The 18,580-nt window shown below is 40.3% G+C and overlaps 1 protein-coding gene across 2 annotated transcripts in view; it reads right to left on the bottom strand.

Moving 5' to 3' along the window:
* The window catches only part of SNAP29 (synaptosome associated protein 29), a 49,151-nt gene that overhangs the window by 11,965 nt on the left and 18,606 nt on the right, over positions 1 to 18,580 (bottom strand). The window contains exons 4-5 of one of the 2 annotated variants that reach the window (XM_079152143.1): positions 15,409 to 15,507; positions 7,796 to 9,245 (exon numbers count right to left, since the gene is read on the bottom strand). In XM_079152143.1, coding sequence (XP_079008269.1) covers positions 9,088 to 9,245; positions 15,409 to 15,507 — 257 coding nt within the window. In that variant the 3' untranslated portion in view covers positions 7,796 to 9,087. Of the gene's footprint in view, positions 1 to 7,795; positions 9,246 to 15,408; positions 15,508 to 18,580 lie in introns of those variants that run through there. The other variant, XM_079152144.1, reaches the window with a different exon arrangement.

The raw sequence follows: 18,580 nt of genomic DNA, 5'->3' as shown, positions 1-18,580 counted from the left end.
TTTTAAAAAAATTTTTATTGTTGATGGACGTTTATTTCATTTATTATTTATATGTGGTGCTGAGAATCAAACCCAGTACCTCGCACATGCTAGGCAAGTGCTCTACCACTAAGCTACAACCCCAGCCCCACATGCTCATTCTTAAGGCAAGGAGTAGCAGGAGTGGGGCCACATGTGCTTTACTTAGATCAAATTAGACTGTGGCTTTGCCATCAAGGAAGAAGAAATATTCACTTTTTGGGTAGACTATGAAACAAATGTGAACTAAGACTTCTCCCTGCTTATTTCAAGAAAAGAAGCCCTTCCTAGGATCCTGAGATAATGAACATTTAGATGAATAAACTCATCATACCTGTATTAAGCATCATCTGGGATGTAAGACTGGGGGTGCAAAGGTGAATATGATACACCTGTGGTGCTCAGTCTAGCAGAGGTATAAACACTAAGGAATTTTCTGGGATATCCCCCCCTCCCTCTTCCTTTTACTAGCCATTTGTTTGAGTCAGCTTTTTTGCTACTGTGACTAAAAGATCTGACCAGAGCAATTGTAGAGGAGGAAAAGTTTATTTGAGGGTTCACAGTTTCAGAGATCTTACTCCATTCCTTGGGGCTCAAGGTGAGGCAGAACATCATGGGGGAAGAGTGTAGAGGAGGGAAGCAACTCACCTGAAGATCAGGAAGCAGAGAGACATCTACTTGCCTGATACAAATATATACCCCAAAGCCATGCCCCCAATTTCCAACTCTTCCAGTCACACCCTACCATTTCACTTATCACTAGGTTTATCCCTATCAGGGGATTAATTCGCTGATTGGGTTACGACTTTCACATCCAATCACTTCTCCTCTGAACCTTCTTGCATTGTTTCACACGGGAACTTTTGGGGGACACTTCACATCCAAACCATGATACCAGTATTTCCATCAACTTAGACTCATTTTTGAAATAGGAAATAAAAAGGGGGCTTGGGATGTAGTTCAGTGTAGAGCATCCCTAGATTTGATCCTCAGTACAGAAAAGAAAAAAAAAAAAAAAGACTTGGTGCAGTGACACACACCTGTAATCCCAGCAATTTGGGAGGCTGAGGCAGGAGGATTCCACATTCAAAACCAGCCTTAGCAACTTAGTGAGGCCCTAAGCAATTTAGCAAGACCCTGCCTCAAATTAAAAAATAAAAAAAGGGCTGGGGATGTGGCTCAGTGGTTAAGTGTCCCTAGGTTCAATTCCTGGTACCAAAACAAGGGAAACTTTAAACAAAGCACATTAAACCAATGGGTTGCTATCTCTCCTTCTGGAGATAGCCTGCATTCTAGCCTGCATTCTTCTTTGAGTGCAAATTCCTTGCTTTACCCCCAAGGAATCTCTCTCTCTCTCTCTCTCTCTCTCTCTCTATCTCTCTCTCTCTCTCTCTCTCTCTCTTAGTTGTAATTGGACACAATACCTTTATTTTATTTTTATGTGGTGCTGAGGATCAAACCCAGGGTCTCACGTGAGCTAGGCAAGCACTATCACTGAGCCACAACCTCAACCCAAGCATCTACTTCCTAGATGAACCTCTGTCTATACTTTTGTGGAAAAAAATGCATTACAAAAAAGTCAACCCACAATAGAGGTTGGTTTTGATTTAATTTCTAAGGGACTCAGAGGTGCTCTTGGTTAAAATTTGCATCTGACGTCAGTGGGTGCTATACCCCTTTAAGTGCCACCTCTGTGGGGTGAGTAATTTCTTTCACATCTATAATGACTTGCTTTTCACTCTTCATTCTTAGCCTCTTTTCAAGTCAAGTCCTGCCTAGAATTTGGGACATTCTTTTGGGAAAATATACTTGCCCTAAAGTGTAAAAGATAAATGTTAATTCAGTTTTGCTCTTAGTTCCTCCCTGATCTGAGCTCCAGTTCTGTCAAGTTGACTTTTGCCCTCTGACTCTAGTTAAGGAACCAGACCCCTGCCCTATGTATGCTTTAGGCCAGAGCTCTGACTTCTCATTTTGCTTCCTTGTCTTTGCTAGCTGGTGCAGGGACAGGAGGCCTGCTCTTGAACTCCAACCATGCTGTGGGGCCTTCTCCTACTTGCTGTCAAACAGCCATGAAACTGACTGCTAGAATACTGGAGTGATCAGAATATAGTAGTGGCTAAAAACTCCACTGCTCTATTTTTATAAATCCGATAATTGTAGTCATTACCAGTGTTCCTTAGTCTCTCATCTCCATTGGGTTTGCAATAGTCTATTCCTTATTGATTATATACTCTACCAGCTCTTACCAAGTGCACACTTGCGAAGAAAGTAAAGACCATCCATCTACAAACTTACTGGTATCTCTTAGGAGTTGAATCATACGCCTCCTGACAAATTAATATGTCGATGTCTTAATCCCCAGTACCTCAGAATATAACCTTAATTGGAGTTAGAGTCTTTACAGAGGTAATCAGCTGAAAAATAAGGTCATTAGAATGGGCCTTGACTGGTGATTCAGTCTTGAGTAGGTTATGATTGGTCTTTTCTCCTCTTTCTTTTGGCAGTATTAGAGATTGAACCCAAGGGCTGTATACCACTGAGCTACATTCCAAGCCCTTCTTATTTTTATTTTGAGGCAGGGTCACTGTTAAGGTTTAGATATGAGGTATCCCCCAAAAGCTCATGTGTGAGACAATGCAAAAGTGATTAGATGTGAAGTGATTGGGTTATGAGAGCCTTAACACAATCAGTGCATTAATCTGTTGATAGAGATTAACTGGGTAGAAGGAGGTAGTTTGACTTATTTTGCTCAACATATGGTCTCTTTTCATCCATTTTCCTGAAAATAACATAATTTAATTTTTCTTTATGGTTGAATAAAACTCCATTGTGTACATATACCACATTTTCTTTATCCATTCATCCACTGATAGACACCTAGGCTGATTTCATTGTTTAGCTATTGTGAATTTTGCTGCTATAAAAATGGTTATACATATATCACTGTAGTATGATGATGACTTTATTTCTTCAGGCTAAATACCAAGGAGTGGTATAGCTGTGTCAAATGGTGGTTCCATGCCTAGTCTTTTGAGGAACCCCCATACTGATTTCCATAGTGGTTGTACTAATTTACATTGCTATCTCCACATCCTCTCCAGCATTTATTTGTGATTTTTTTGGAAATTAATGTATTAATTTGCTTTTTATCAAAATTGGGAAAATACTATAAAATCAGTTTTATGTCAGTAGAGTTCACAAGGCCTTTCTTATTGGGACTTGCTGCCTTCCTTGTGTTCTCTCTCAAAAATCAAACCATGGCCTTTTCCCTACTTGAAGCTCCCAAATATAAGCCACCTTGATTTTTTTTCACTTGTTTTTTCCTCTGTAATGTCCTGTGCCTTGTCTCCCCTGAAAAGAATACCTGTGTTCAACCTTCATCATTCCATATTTATAATGATGGTGAAAGATGATAACCTCTAAACCAGAGAGGTTTCTGGGAAATGGGTAACTAGTCCATTGATTGATAAAAACTTCCAAGATGGTCTGGGTTGGCCTTTAGGTGCTTTTGGATCAAGAATTAATTCCCAGACTTATGGTTACATATGAATATGGAGGCAGGTAAAGCTTGGCCTGTTTTCCCATTCTTGGCAGGCTGCAGTGTTGACCAGTAAAGGTAATGGGAGCTCCAAAGGGGAACCAACTTGTAGATTAAAATGGTCAGACATCTTTCTTCCCCCAATCCCACATATGTACCTCTCAGCAAATGGATGCGGCAAACTATGGCCCAGGGGACAAATGTGGCCTGTCATCTGTTTTATACCTTCCAGGTAGTAAGTAGTTTTTATATTTTTAAGTGGATGCAAAAAACCTAAAAGAAGTGTCATGACATGTGAAAATTACATAAAATTTAGATTTGTTTATAAATAAAGTATTGGAACATAGGCACTCTCACTTATGTATTCTCTTTGGTTGCTTTTGTACAATGGCAGAGTCATTTCCACAGAGACCATTTGGCCTGTGGGCCTAAAACATTTGGTCTCTGGTCCTTTATAGAAATTGCTAAATCATAATCTCCACTAACTAGAGGACTCTCACTAGGTAGTACCTTAACCTCACACCTCTTAGGCTCCAAAACCATGAGCTGAATAAACCTTTAATTTTTTTTTTTTTTTTGGTACTGGGATTTAACTCAGGAGTCCTTAACCATTGAGCCACACACCCAGCTCTTTATTTTTTATTTTGAGACAGGGTCTCACTAAATTGCTTAGGGCCTCACTAGGTTGCTGAGGCTGGCCTTGAACTTGCAATCCTCCTGTCTTAGACTCTGGAGTTGCTGGGATTACAGGCATGTGCTATCATGTCTGGCTAAACTTTTATTCTTTATAAAGTACCCAGTCTATTGGACATGGTGGCACACACCTATATCTCAGTTTCTTGGGAGGATGAGGCAGGAAGATTGATATTTTGAGGCTAGGCTTGGCTATTTAGTGAGATCCTGTCTCATATTAACCATTTTAAAAAGGTTGGGTAGAATACCTGAGTTCAATCCCAAATGGCAACAAAACAAAAATTAGTTTAGTTATAGCAACAGAAAGTGGATTAAAACAAATGATTCTAAGAATTTTGTCTTGACCTGTAATCTCAGCGATTTCAGAGTTGCAGGTAGGATTGCAAATTCAAGGTCAGCCTCAGCAATTCAGTAAGATCCTCAGCAATTTAGCAAGACCCTGTCACAAAATAAAAAGGGTTGGGGAGATTGTTCAATCCTGAGTACCCTCCCCCCAAAGAATTCTGCAGTAAGTTGGGCATGGTGGCACATGCCTGTACTCCCAGTCAATCAGGAGGCTGAGAGGTGGTACCACTCACTGAGACAGATGACAAGGGAATGAAACAACAACAAATCACTCAGAAGTTTGCTAGGTCTTGGTCTAGCTACAGAATGACCAGGAGATAGAAGACAGAGTTAAAGAGCTGTCTGACGACATGAAATTTTTTTTTTGTTTTTTTACTGTTTGTGTGTGTGAGATATTGGGGATTGAACCCAGGCCTCACACATGCTAGGTAAGTGCTCTAAAAACTGAGCAACAGCCCAAGGACTTTTCATTTCATTCAGGGTCTTGTTAAATCGGTCAGGCTGGTTTTGAACTTGTGGTCCTCAGCCTCTGGAGTTGTTGGGATTACAGGAGGATTACAGGCATGCACTACCGTGCCTAGTGAAAGAATTTCTAAACTTGGTTCAAGAATCAAGCACCAAAAGACTCAACAAGTATAATCCCCTCCATCAACTCTTTCAAAATAATTATGTAGGAGACAGACTTTGGTTAAAAAACAACTTCACATTTTATTTTATGGAATATGTTCATCTGTTGAGTTGAAAGCATGGAGGATGCTATCTGTTCTGAAACAGATTCTGAAAAAAAGTCCCCACCCCAAGATGATACCCAAGATAAGCACTTTCAATGACTGGCTCATCAATATGCATATGATACATTTCATTCATCATAACTTAAGATACTTAACAACATTGGTAACTTTAAAAATTTTGCAGGAAAGGCTTGTGGAAGATTTTTACTAATGCTTAAAATTACATATTCACAAAAAGAAGTTAAGAGAAATGAAAATCACTGCTATATTTTTTGTTACCTGAGTTCAATTCAAAGTCACCTTTCCTAAAGAATTGGGAAAAGATCCTATGAACTGACTCACTGCTGTTAAAACTACAGATTTTTTTTTTAAACTAGGGGTCAGAAATAGTATTCTCCAAAGGAAAATACACTTTTTTTTTTTAAGTAGCACACTTAGCATAAAACCAAGTCATTTTTTTTTTTTGAAGGCACGACTTATTCCCAGTTCAAATGTGATAATCAAAATCTGTCTTGTGGATCCTATCTGGCAAGAAAAACAAGTTTGCTGAATTGACTGGGGTATCAAAATCTACCCCATAATTAGCCCCAGCCATAAGCACCTTTGTGTGTCTAATCCAGAGGCTAGTATTCTTTCTTTTTGATCATAATCATAAAGATTTATCATAAAGATTCTGGGGCCTCCTCAGGTCTTCATTTCTTCTCTGTGAAAATGAAAACAATTTTGCTTTGTAAAGTAGCATCAGCAACCAGTCCTTCATGCACTAGGGAGTAGGAGAAGACTGGAAGAAGCAGCAGCCAGCTGTCAACAGCATAGGGACAGTCCTTCAGGAAAAGCCTTTAGAATAAGATGGTCTAAACAAGAACAGGCCCTCTAATGTCAGAGGAAGAGATATTTACAAAAGTGAAGACAATTCTCCTTCCATACACCTGGCATTAAAAATAATAATAAAGCTGGGTGTGGTAATCCTAGCAGCTCGGGAGGCTGTGGCAGGAGGATTCAAGTTCAAAGTCAGCCTCAGCAACTTAGCAAGGCCCTAAGCGATTTAGATAGACCCTGTTTCAAAATAAAACAATGAAAAGGACTGGGCACATAACTTAGTGATAAAAAGAAAAAGGGTTGAAACCCCCATACCAAAAAAAAAAAAAAAAAAAAAAAAAAAAAAAAAAAGGTGGGGTGGTGGAGATTGGCTTTATTACCCCAACAAAAGAAAAGATAGAGAAAATTCATGAAATGTTACTTTGCTTCAAAGTAAGATGAATCACTGATTCCATAATGCAAAGGGAAGGCTGCTGTTGAAAATGTTTGGCAGTGGCCATACCTGTATTTATTTTTTGTGGTACTGGGGACTGAACTCAGAGGCTATCTTCCACTGACCCCATGCCCCAACCGCCCGGCCTTTTTTTGGTGCTAGGGATTGAACTCAGGAGCCCTCCACCACTGAGCCACATCCCCAGCTCTATTTTGTATTTTTATTTAGAGACAGGGTCTCACTGAGTTGCTTAGTGCCTTGCTTTTGCTAAGGCTGACTTTGAACTCAAGATCCTCCTGTTTCAGCCTCCCCGAGCTGTTGGGATTGCAAGTGTGGGCTACCACAACTCCCCCAAATCCTTTTTTATTTTGAGATAGGGTCTTGCTAAATTGCCTAGGCTAGACTTGAACCTGCGATCCTCCTTCAGTCTCCCAAGTTGCTGGGATTACAGGCATGCATCACTGTGTGTTTATTTAAAACAACAAAAAAGCTAAATCTGAGGTATAATGATTAATCTCCACAAGTCTATGACTGATGATGGTAAAGAGAAACAGTTACTATTATATACATGGAAGAAGTTGATAAGAGGGAAAATCAGAAACCATTAGGAGGTTTTAAAATATACACAAGCTGGTTTGCATTTTTTAAGTAGAAAAAAAATTTTTTTTCAGGGCACTGGGGATCAAACCTGGGGCCTTTCATATGCTAGACAAATGCTCTAACTCTGAGCTACACCGCCAGTCTGACTGCCACTACTTTTAGGAAGATTTGAATAGGTGCGATAGAAACGTCTACAAATTGCTATATAGATGGTCATTATGGTCTGGGGATGTAACTCTGTTGGAAAGTCTTGCCTAACATGCATGAGGCTCTAGGTTTAATCCCTGGTACTGCAAAAAACAAAAAACAAAACCCCCAAAACCAAAAACCAAAATCAAACAAAAAAACTAATGTGCTATTGTACTTCTTTATTTTTGTACGATAGGAATTGAATCTAAGGCCATAGGCAAGTGCCCTATCACTGAGCTATACCCCCAGCCTTGTAGCAAACAATACTTTATAGACTACAGACTCTAAAGGAGAGCATCTTGAAATGGCACAGGACCCACAGGGTGGTGCCATGTTTTAAGTGGAGAGGCACTGTTATTTCAAGTTTCTGATCTGTCTTACTATTAAAATCAGTCCCTTTCACCATCTTCAAAACATTTTGTTTTAAAAAAAAAAAAGATAAGGGTAGACTGAGGATATGGCTCATACCCAGTTTTTTTCCTTCTTAGCCAAATCCTTCTATATAAGGTCAACATCATTTGTGGAATTTTATTCCTAAACTGGGTGACAGAGAATCAATGTGATGATTCAAATGTCACCTTGTAGGAAGTACAGAAAAGTAGGTGAGACTCCTGGATGGGTCAGGAGACTCCAGACACCAAATAAACACTCTGCCATGTTGAGGCTTGGCAATGGTGATTCCCTAGTCAGGTAGAAGACTCAATGAATAAGACCACTGGTAGTCCACATGGGTATACCTCATTTCCATTAATTCTACAGTGACCTTGTGTCAATCAGCAAGGTGTCCTTGAGCCAGTGGAGAATCTGTTTCCAAACACAGATGGAGAATATAAAAGCAGGTGGGGGCCAATTCCCTGCCCATTCCAGGCACCACCTTGAGCAGTGCTGATCTAAAGCCCATCTACTGAAATGTATACCAAGGACAGAGCTCAGTAGGGGAACAGATGACATCTGTCAACAAAAGAGCAAAGAATATGCCATATTGTATGTCTGGATCTAAGATTGATCTTTTTCTGGGCGGCGGGAGGGAAGAATCACAATGTGCTCAATATTATGTGTATGCATGCGTGTATGTGCAATGATTTCCATTACAAGGGTGTGGGAAGGACCCTCCTCCACAAACACAAGGTTTCTTTTTTTTATTACTTGGAATTGAACCCAGGGGTGCTTTACCACTGAGATATAACTCCAGTCCTTTATTCTGATTTTTTATTTAGGGTCAGGGTCTCACTAAGTTGCTGAGACTGGCCTTGAACTTGGGATCCTCCTGCCTCGGCCTCTCAAGTTGAGAACAGGGTCCCTTGATACTCTGACTTACACAAGGCCTAGAAATGATAAATATAGCAAACTGGGGAAACATAGGGTATAGTTGCCAGACTGAAATTCTGCCCATATCTTCCCATATACTGATGAAAGTAAGAAATGCAACTTTTTCTACTTCCAGGATGGTAATCAAAGGTCAAAGATATTCAGGCCTTGACTACTGTGCTCAGACTTAAATCTCAAAGTTATGCAGCTGAAAGAATTTAAGGCAGGTGTCGGCTCTAACAAAAAATTTTACACATTTCTTCATCTCGACAAAAATCTCTTAAGATTCATTCTGTTATAACGTTTGCAAACACACATTAAATTACATACTAAATAATACATGAAATTTCTTGAGAGTTTAAAATGAGATTTTTCCAATCTTTTTATCACAATGGAATGGAACTCCTCTATCTTTAAAGTTGTCGAACTTTTCTTTCTGTGCTTTTTATGTTGATATCTAATTTGTCCACTTTAGTTGTTAGTCGGTCAAGAATGTCATCTTGCTCCTCAATTTCTGTCTGCATCCCCAGGGCTATGTCCTTGAGTCGGCCCAGTCCCATGGACAGTTCATCTGTGAGAGAAGGAAATAATAAGCAAGTCTGAGCAAAGGCAGTCACAGTACGTGGAAATGCTCTTAGTCCCTCCCAGTTGCTCAGCAACGTCTGGATTGTTCAGTCCTCTTTCTTCTAAGACAATCTAAGTTCCAGGGAGTTGATTTCCAAAACATGTCCAAATGAGAAAAAAATGTTTACTCAATAAAAAGTAATATGTGCTTATATAGAAGCCATCCCCTCTCCTCCAAGATAACAAATGTTAATATGTTTGGTTTTCCAAAAGAAAAATTTTGGGGGTGTTACTTGGGACTTAACACAGAGGTATTCTACCACTGAGCTATATTCCCAGTCCTTTATATTGTTTGTTTATTTTTTGCTACTGAGAATTGAAGTTAGGAGCCTTGGGGACTTTATCATTGAGCTACATACCTAGTTCTTTTATTTTGAGACAGGGTCTTGCTAAGTTGCTTAAGGCCTTGCTAAATTGCTGAGGTTGGCCTTGAACTTGGGGTCCTCCTGCCTCAGCCTCCTAAGTTACTGGGATTACAGGTGTGTACATTGTGTCTGGCTATTTTTTTTGTTTTGAGAAAGGGTCTCCCAAAGTTTCTGAGACTGGCCTTGAACTTGTGAACCCTTCTGTCTCAGTCTCCTAAGGTGCTGGGATTACAGGTGTAGGTTCAGCTAATTTTTTTTTTTTTGAACCAGGGATTGAATCTGAGACACTTCACCATTGAGCACCATCCCAGTCCTTTTTATTATTTTTAAATTTTGAGAGAGGATCTCACTAAGTTGTTTACAGCCTGTTTTCAATTTGTGATCCTCCTGCCTCAGCCTCTTGAGCTGCTAGGATTACAGGTGTGTGCCACTGTGCCCAGCCTAACATTCACTTTTAAGATGGATAATAATCTATAAGGACATGGCTTAGGAATGTGTAAGAGATGACCCCGGCACAAGATGATATGAAGAGAACTGAGGACAGGGCTGCGGGAGAGACATACCAAGGAATTCTAGCTTTCCCTGGTAGGTCTGCACCGACTATAGAGATAGGTCTTAACTGGTTCTGCTGGAAGACTTGTATAGTCTCATTCCTAGTTTTGTGATAGAGTGTGTATGTGTACTGGGGGTGGAGGACTCGACCAGGGCTGATATCTGCCCTTGTACTGTAAACAGCAGGCTGGGAAAGAATTGAAAGTGAGAGAGAAGAGGTGGTGCTTTGTTAACCTTCTTTTTTTGCAAAATTAAAGATTATTAATCGAAGAGGTCAGCACACATAAGTACTTAGCAGTGGCATCACAAAAATCAGTTTTTTGTTTTTGTTTTTTAAACAGTCTTTAGCTCTATGCTTCTTGAGGTCACTGAAACCCATGCTTTGTTTTCCAAGGAGAGTAAAACCTGTGTGGTCACCCCAGGCCTCAGGAAGTTTCTTGGCATCTGGTACTGCTAAGGAAAGGCAAAAGGTAGGCTGAGGTAAAAAGTATGGCAAAGTAGCTGGGCATAGTGGTGCATGCCTATAATCCCAGTGACTTGAGAAACTGAGGTAGGAGGATCACCAGTTTGAGATCAGCCTGGGCAACTCAGTGAAAACCTGTCTCAAAAAAAAAAAAAAAGGGTTGAGGATGTAATTCTGTGGTTCAATCCCTAGTATGGGGCAGGGGTGGGGGAGGAGGGGGAGAAAGAAGTATGGTAAAACAAAGCTACCAGGAAATAAGTCAAAAGTCAAGAGTTCCTGAAATAGGAAAAAGGTGTGATAAGGGAAGAGTATAAACAAATGTGCCTGTATAGCCTATGTTAGCAGGGACAGGGGGCCATAGGAACCAGTTGCCCACTTTGGGCCTTGGTTCTCTCCTTATTCTTTTATACTTTACCCTGTGGGGACTACCTGATCACAAGTCCTCAGAGCCAACTGCATCTTCAGCCTCCAGCGGTGGACAGCACTCAGTCCTTACCCTGCTCACTCCTTGAATTCAGCATCCTTCCTCAGTTTCCCTTATCCCTGTCCCTGCCAGCAGGTACCAATGGTACTTTCTCCCGATGAAGAATAAAGGGCTGTGGAGCACTGTTGGGTGTCTCTCTGGAGTGATCAGATCTGGGCAGACACATTTTTGGTCTTGCAGAAGTCTTTTACTCTGGAGGGCGAAGTCCAGAGGACAGAATCAAGAGGCGGCTATCTGGTTCTTTCCTGGGCTCTGGGGGTGAAGGAGAGTGGGGTTGGGGGGAGAAGCCTATGGGTGTGGAGAGTGCTGAAACGAGTCCTCTCCCCTGCCCTTGGTGAAAGCAGCTTCTTTGAGGCTGGGCTCAGTGGTAGAGCACTTGCCTTGCATGTGTAAGGCACTGGGTTCAATCCTCAGCACCACATAAAAAAATAAATAAAGGTATTGTGTTCATGTACAAATAAAAAAAATTAAAAAAAAAGCTTAAAAAAAGAAAAAAACAGCTTCCCTGATGGGCATGAGTCACATAGATCTAAAGTGCCAACAAGGAGGGCATAATGGCTCATGCTTATAATCCCAGCTGCTGGGGAGGCTATGGCAGATTATTTGAATTCAGGAGTTCGAGTTCAGCTTGGGCAACGTAGCAAGTCTCCATCTTAAACAAAAACAGAACAAAAAAATAAAGTACATTTTCATGGAGGGTAACAGTGGTGACCTGTGAGTGGCAGAAAAACATTTATTTGCTCTTGCTTATGTCTGTTCTTTAAAATTCATGTCCTTTTTGCATAAACATTTTTTTTAATGCTTAATGAGATTATATTTGCTGACTATTTCTACTAATCAAGCTACAAAATGTGGTCAGAATTCTGCTGCATGGGAATGGCTAAATGATGATTTATGGTAGCAAACAATGAAAATAACCCAAATGTCCAAGAGCAGGGGCTAGAATTTTTTTTTTTTTTTTTTGTACTGGGGGTTGAACTCAGTTGCTTAGGGCCTTGCTAAGCTGCTGAGGCTGCATCAAATTTGCAAGCCTCCTGCCTTAGTGGGATTACACCTTAGTGGGATTACAGGTGTGCACCATTGTGCCTGGTGGGAATGGAACTTTTAAAAGTGGTCTTTCAAAGAAATTCTGTAGTTTAGGAAGGCATTCAAACCTAAGTGAAAAAGCAGTATACAAAAGTAAATACACTGGTGACAGGGGGAGGAAGAGGGGGTAGGAAAGATAGAATGAGACAGACATCATTATCCTATGTACATGTATGATTACATGAATTGTGTGAATCTATATCGTGTACAACCATAGAAACGAAAAGTTGTACCCCATTTGTGTACAATGAATCAAAATGCAGTCTGTAAAAATAAAAAATAAAAGAGAAAGAAAGAAAGAAACTACTGGAAAAAAAAGTAAATACACTGGGCTGGGGTCCATGGCTCAGTGGTACAGACCTTGCCTAGCATGTGTGAGCACTGGTTCGGTTCTCAGCACCACATATAAATAAAATAAAATAAAAAGGTCCATAGGCAACTTAAAAAAAAAAAGAATATATATATATATATATAATAAAAAAGAACAAAAGTAAATACACTGAAATGATGCCAAGTACATCTGATATTGTAGATATGTGTGTACATACATACATGAAAAATGGAAAGAATTACACCAAATTAGCAAACAGTGCCAGACAGGAGGACTATGGGTCTTTTTTTTTTTTTTATCTCATGGCAATTATTTACCTAATTTTCATAATTTTCTATTAATGAATCAAAAACAAAGGTTAAGTCAGGTAGAGTGGTGTATACCTGTAGATCCAGCTACTTGGGAGGCAGCAGGAAGATCATGTGAGCCTAGCAGCTCAGGGTCAGCCTGAGCAACTTAGCTCTTATCTCTTAAAACAAAACAAAACAAAACAAAACAAAACAAAACAAAACAAAAAAAAAAAAAAAAAAAAAGAAAAAGAAATAAAGAAAAAGGAACAAAGTTTAAACTTATTATTATTTTTTGCGGTGCTGGGGACTGAACCCAGGGCCTTGTGCTTGCAAGGCAAGCACTCTATCAACTGAGCTATATCCCCAGCCCCTATTTTTAAAAAAATAATTTTAGGGCTGCGGATATAGATCAGTTGGTAGAGTGCTTGCCTTGCATGCATAAGGCCCTGGGTTCAATCCCCAGCACCATAAAAAAAAAAAAAAAAAAAAAAAAAAAAAAAAATTACAATTTTTTTTTTTTTAGTTGTCAATGGACCTTTATTTTTATTTATTTATTTATATGCAGTGCTGAGAATTGAACCCAGTGCCTCTCATATGCTAGGCAAGTGCTCTAACCACAGGGTAATAACCCCAGCCCTAAAATTATTAAAAAGAAAAAGACTTGGGCTGGAGTTGTGGCTCAATGGCAGAGCGTTCACCTAGCATGTGTGAGGCCCTGGGTTTGATTCTCAGCATAACATAAAGGTAAATAAAATAAAGATACTGTGTCCACCTACAACTAAAACAAAATACTAAAAAAGAAAGAAAGAAAGATTGCAGTCATTGTATAAACTAAGAAAGAAATAAGGGAAGGGAGGGAAGAAAAGAAGAGAGAGAGGAAGAGAAAAGGAACAGAAATTCATTGTAATGAGAAGTTTTCTGACATACCAGTGTAAGTAGGAAAAAACTAACAAGGAAATAAGCAGTTTACATAATACAAAAAAGAGTGAGCATTCAACTAATATGCCATATATGTTATAGGTTCAGACTGCTGGAATAAGCACCACTGTAGGTAAACAGGGAAAGGAATTCATTGGTGTGTCCCCTCTGGGGGTGAGCAGAAGCCTATGCATGGATAACCAACATGCATGAGTTTCAGTTGTGCCTTCTACTGGTTACCCTTAAAGCAGGGAGAATTTTTAAATTATTTGTCTCACTTACTTTGCCATCTCCTAACAAGTGCTGGGAGACTGACAGTAACTCAGATAGCTGTGATGCAGTTCCTGTTTGGAGAGGTAAGAGGAGGTAGCACATCTGAGATGTGGCTTTGAATAAACTCATGCCCATGAGCCAATTCCTGCTGCCTGAGTTTACCTCTCTACTTGGACCTCAAATGGGTGACTTCTCTTTTAATTAAAAAAACAAGAAAAAATTATCACCAAGTGTTCCTACTGGGCCCTGAAAATAAAGTGGTGATAGAACAGACACATTCCCATGCTCTCCTGAAATTGATTTTGTGGTCAGGAACACAAATGGATGGGCAGGACTGTAGAAAATCAGGGCCTTGAGTGATTATAAGAGGAAGTCAAGGGTTGGGGACCTAACTCAGGGGTACAGTGCCTGGCTAGCATGTGTGAGCCTCTGGGTTCAATCCCTAGCTTTATCCAAAGAGAGAGAGAGAGAGAGAGAGAGAAATATAGAGAGAGAGAGAAATAGAAGGCTATACTGAAACACAACTAGCTGTGTGAGAAAGGGCTAGCCTGCAAGGACACTCCAGAAAGATAGGGATGTGAGGAAGAAAGAAAGGCAAAAAGAGTTCATAGGAGCCAACAGTAGAAAGGAAAGGGGTTGGGGGGAGGAGGCAAGGACACAAAACCTGTACTGTGTTCCAAGTGTACAGAGATGCACACCAGAGAGTTTTGGAAAAATGCACCACCTGACTTCTGTTTTGAAAGATCACTCTGGCAGCTGTGTGGATAATGTGCCAATGTGACTGCCAACTTTTACCAAGCCAGGCACTTTCCTAAGTGCTCAGTATCAGTTCATGAAACTCTTCCACCAATCCTCAGGGCCAGCCAGTTTTACAGGGGCGTAAACTGGGGCTCCATGTAGCGATGTAGGAAGGATAGAGCAAGTGGTCACAGCAAGGCTGCGATGTAGGCCTCACAGGGACTCTTAGGTCTCTGCTACTGTCAGGATCCGAGCAAGAGGCTGTCATGGGAGCTGGGGTTGTAGATGGGCTGGGGTTGTAGCTCAGTGGTAGAGTACTTGCCTAGCATGTGTGAGGCACTAGATTCAATTCTCAGCACCACATATAAATAAATAAAATAAAGGTCCATTCACAGTTAAAAAATAAAAAAGAGGTAGGCATGACTTGGTTTAACTGAAAGCAGGAAATAGAAGTGGACAGATTCCTGAGATAGTGAGGTGGTGAGATGGCATGACCATGTGACACATGGTTAAAGAGTGACTAACTGTGGCTTTGTGTATGCTGGTTGTGCTTGGCATGAGCTACCTGGAAGACAAGTGATTTAGGGGCTGATGCAGCTCTTGGTCTTACCTAAGTTGCTGTCGATTTTCTGGTGATAGGCTCGAAGGTGTGGGTTCTTTGGGTAAGCCTCTGTACTCACGGCAGAATCAGGTCCTCCAAGGACAGAGTCTGAGTTTAAAAACACCAGGAGAATGGTTAACTGATATCCCTTGAAATGCTGCTTCTTCATGAAATTGATCTTTTCATTTTGGTACTAGGGATTGAATACAGGAGTGCTGTACTACTGAGCTACATCTCCAGCACCTGTTTATTATATTACACATTTTTTATTGGTCCACTCTAATTATACATAATGGTAGGATTTATTACACATTTGTACATGAACATGATGTAACAATATAACTGGGACAACATAATTCCCCAGTATTTCCTTTTTCCCTCCCATTCTCCTTTCCCTGGTCCCTTTCTTGATTGATTGCCTTTTGATTTTCAGGAGATTCCCCCTTTCCTGTCCTTCTTTTCCTTTGTCCTCTCTAGCTTTCACATATGAGAGAAAACATATGACCCTTGACTTTCTGAGTTTGACTTATTTTGCTTAACATTATGGTCTCAAGTTTCATCCATTTTCCTATAAATGACATAACTGAATTATGTATATATTATGTATATATATCAATTATGTATATATATATCAATTTTTTTTTTGAACCCAGGGGCATTTAACCACTGAGCCACATCCTTAGCTATTTTTGTATTTTATTTAGAGACAGAGTCTCACTAAGTTTCTTAGGGCCTTGCTAAGTTGTGGGCACCAGTCACTGTGTCTGGTCATAATTTAATTCTTTATGACTGAATAAAACTCCATTACTTGGCACCTTTTAAAATTTTATTTTGAGAGATGGTCTAAGTTTCTTAGGCTGACCTAGAACTGTGATCCTTCTGCCTCTGCCTTCCAAGTCACTGGTATTATAGGTGTATGCTGTCACACCTGGCTTTATTTTTGCAGTGCTGGGAATCAAACACAGGGTCTTGTGCATGGTAGGCAAGTGCTCTCTCTCTAAACTATACCCCAGCCCCATTATAAAATGTATAAAAGATACATAAAAGATAATTTAGTTGTATTGGGGATTGAACCCAGGGACACTCTACTACTGAGCTACATCTTCAGCCCTTTTTATTTTTTACTTTGACAGAGGGTCTTGGTAAGTTGCCCAGGTTGGTCTCAAATGTGTGATCCTCCTGTGTCAACCTCTGGAGTAGCTAGGATTATAGGTTTACCCCCTTGACATATGGCATGAAATTGGTCTTAACCTGGAAAATGGCTGGAAGGAATGAAGTAACTGGCTGAGGCAATATAGAATGACAGGGGTGAGAATGGATACAATTTATGAGGGAATAATGCAAAGCAGTCACATGGTTGGGTGTGGTGGTATAAGTCTGTAGTACCAGCTTCTTGGGAGGTTAAGGCCAGAAGTTTGAGACCAGCCTGGGCAATACAGCAAGATTTCATCTCTCAAAAAAACAAAACGACCCCTCCCCAAGAAGTTCCCTTCTCCCAAAAAAGACTCTTTCCATGGGTCAACTGGATAGATGATGGTACACAGACTCTGGAAGACACATTCATACAAGTACTGTTGTATGGCAGAGGAACTGCATCAGAGTAAAAACTACACAGATGCATGGACAAAGTCTAGGTGCACACCTGTAATTTCAGCGACTCTCAAGGTTGAGACACGAGGATTCCAAGTTTGAGGTTCAGTAATTTGGTGAGACTCTTTCAAAATAATTAATAAAAAGACTTGGTGATATAGCTCAGTGGCAAAGCACTCCTGGGTTCAATCCTTAGTATTAAAAGGAAAAAAAAAAACCAAAAACTTTTTTTGGGTACTAGGGATTGAACCCAAGGCCTGTGCAAGCTAAGTATACACTCAACCATTGAGCTACATGCACCCCCAGTGCCTTTTAGCTTTTTTAAAATTTTGAGACAGAGTGTTGTTAAGTAGCCCAGGCTGTCTTTGAATCCTGGGCACAAGCAATTTGCCTCAGTCTCCTGTATAGTTGGGACTACCAGCACATACCACTTTGCCCAGCAGAGATAAGGTTTAAAAATATAAATTGTAGCCAGTTGCAGTGGTGCATGCCTGTAATCCCAGTAACTCAGAAGGCTAAGGCAGGAGGATTCCAAGTTCAAGGTCAGTCTCAGTAACTTGGTGAGCCACTATTTAAAAAATAAAAAGAACTGGGGATGTGGCTCATGGTTGGAGTGCCCTGGGTTCAATTCCCAGTACTGAAAAAAAAAAAAAAAATCAAAGTTGTTATGTGGGCTGTGGCTGTGGCTCAGTGGTAGAGCACTTGTCTAGCAAGCGTGAGGCACTGGGTTCGATCCCCAGCACCACATAAAAATAAACAAATAAAATAAAGGAATTGTGTCCATCTAAAACTTAAAAAAAGTTATGTTACATAAATGGGATTATTGCTGATTTTTTTGTTCTTTTGGAAACTTATTTCTAGGCTGTCTTTTCACTTAAAATAAGCAAAAAAGAATTGTTAAATAGTGCACATTTGCCCCAAGAAATTAAACTTCAGTCTCCCCTCCCCCCAAGTACGAGGGATTGAACTCATGGGCATTTTACCACTGATTTATACTCCCCATCATTTTTAATTTTTATTTTGAGTCAGGGTCTTGCCAATTTGCTGAGGGTCTTGCTAAGTTGTTGAGTCTGGCCCTGAACTTGTGATCCTCCTGCCTCAGGTTCCTGAGTTGCTGGGAATACAGGTATGTGACATTGGGCCTGGCTTCCTTCCCCTTCTCCATTTTGCAGTACTGGGGTTGAACTTGAACCTTGGACTTCACAAATCCTAGGCATGCATTTTACCATTGAGCTACATTCCTGGCCCTTGAACTTCAATTTCTAAAGGCACACAGAAAAGCTCTGTCATCTCGATTTGCCTCTTTTGCTGGAAATCTCGCTCTTTAGAGTAGAGTACAGTCATCCTTTTGTATCATAGGGGATTGGTTTCAGGATCCTCAACAGACATCCAAAGCAAGGGATGCTCATATAATCTACTCATGTTTTCCTGTATACTTCTATACTCCCTCCTGACCTTGAACTGACTGAACCCAGGAGTGCCCTACCACTAAGCTACATTCCCCATACTTTATTTTCAGACAGGGTCTGTTTTTTATTTTTTATTTTTGTACCAGGGATTGAACCCAGGAGTGCTGAACCACTGAGTTACA

This window comes from Sciurus vulgaris, assembly GCF_902686455.1.
Source record: "Sciurus vulgaris genome assembly, chromosome: 8".
Classification (NCBI taxonomy): domain Eukaryota; kingdom Metazoa; phylum Chordata; class Mammalia; order Rodentia; family Sciuridae; genus Sciurus; species Sciurus vulgaris.
This window is presented reverse-complemented; position numbering and strand designations above follow the sequence as displayed.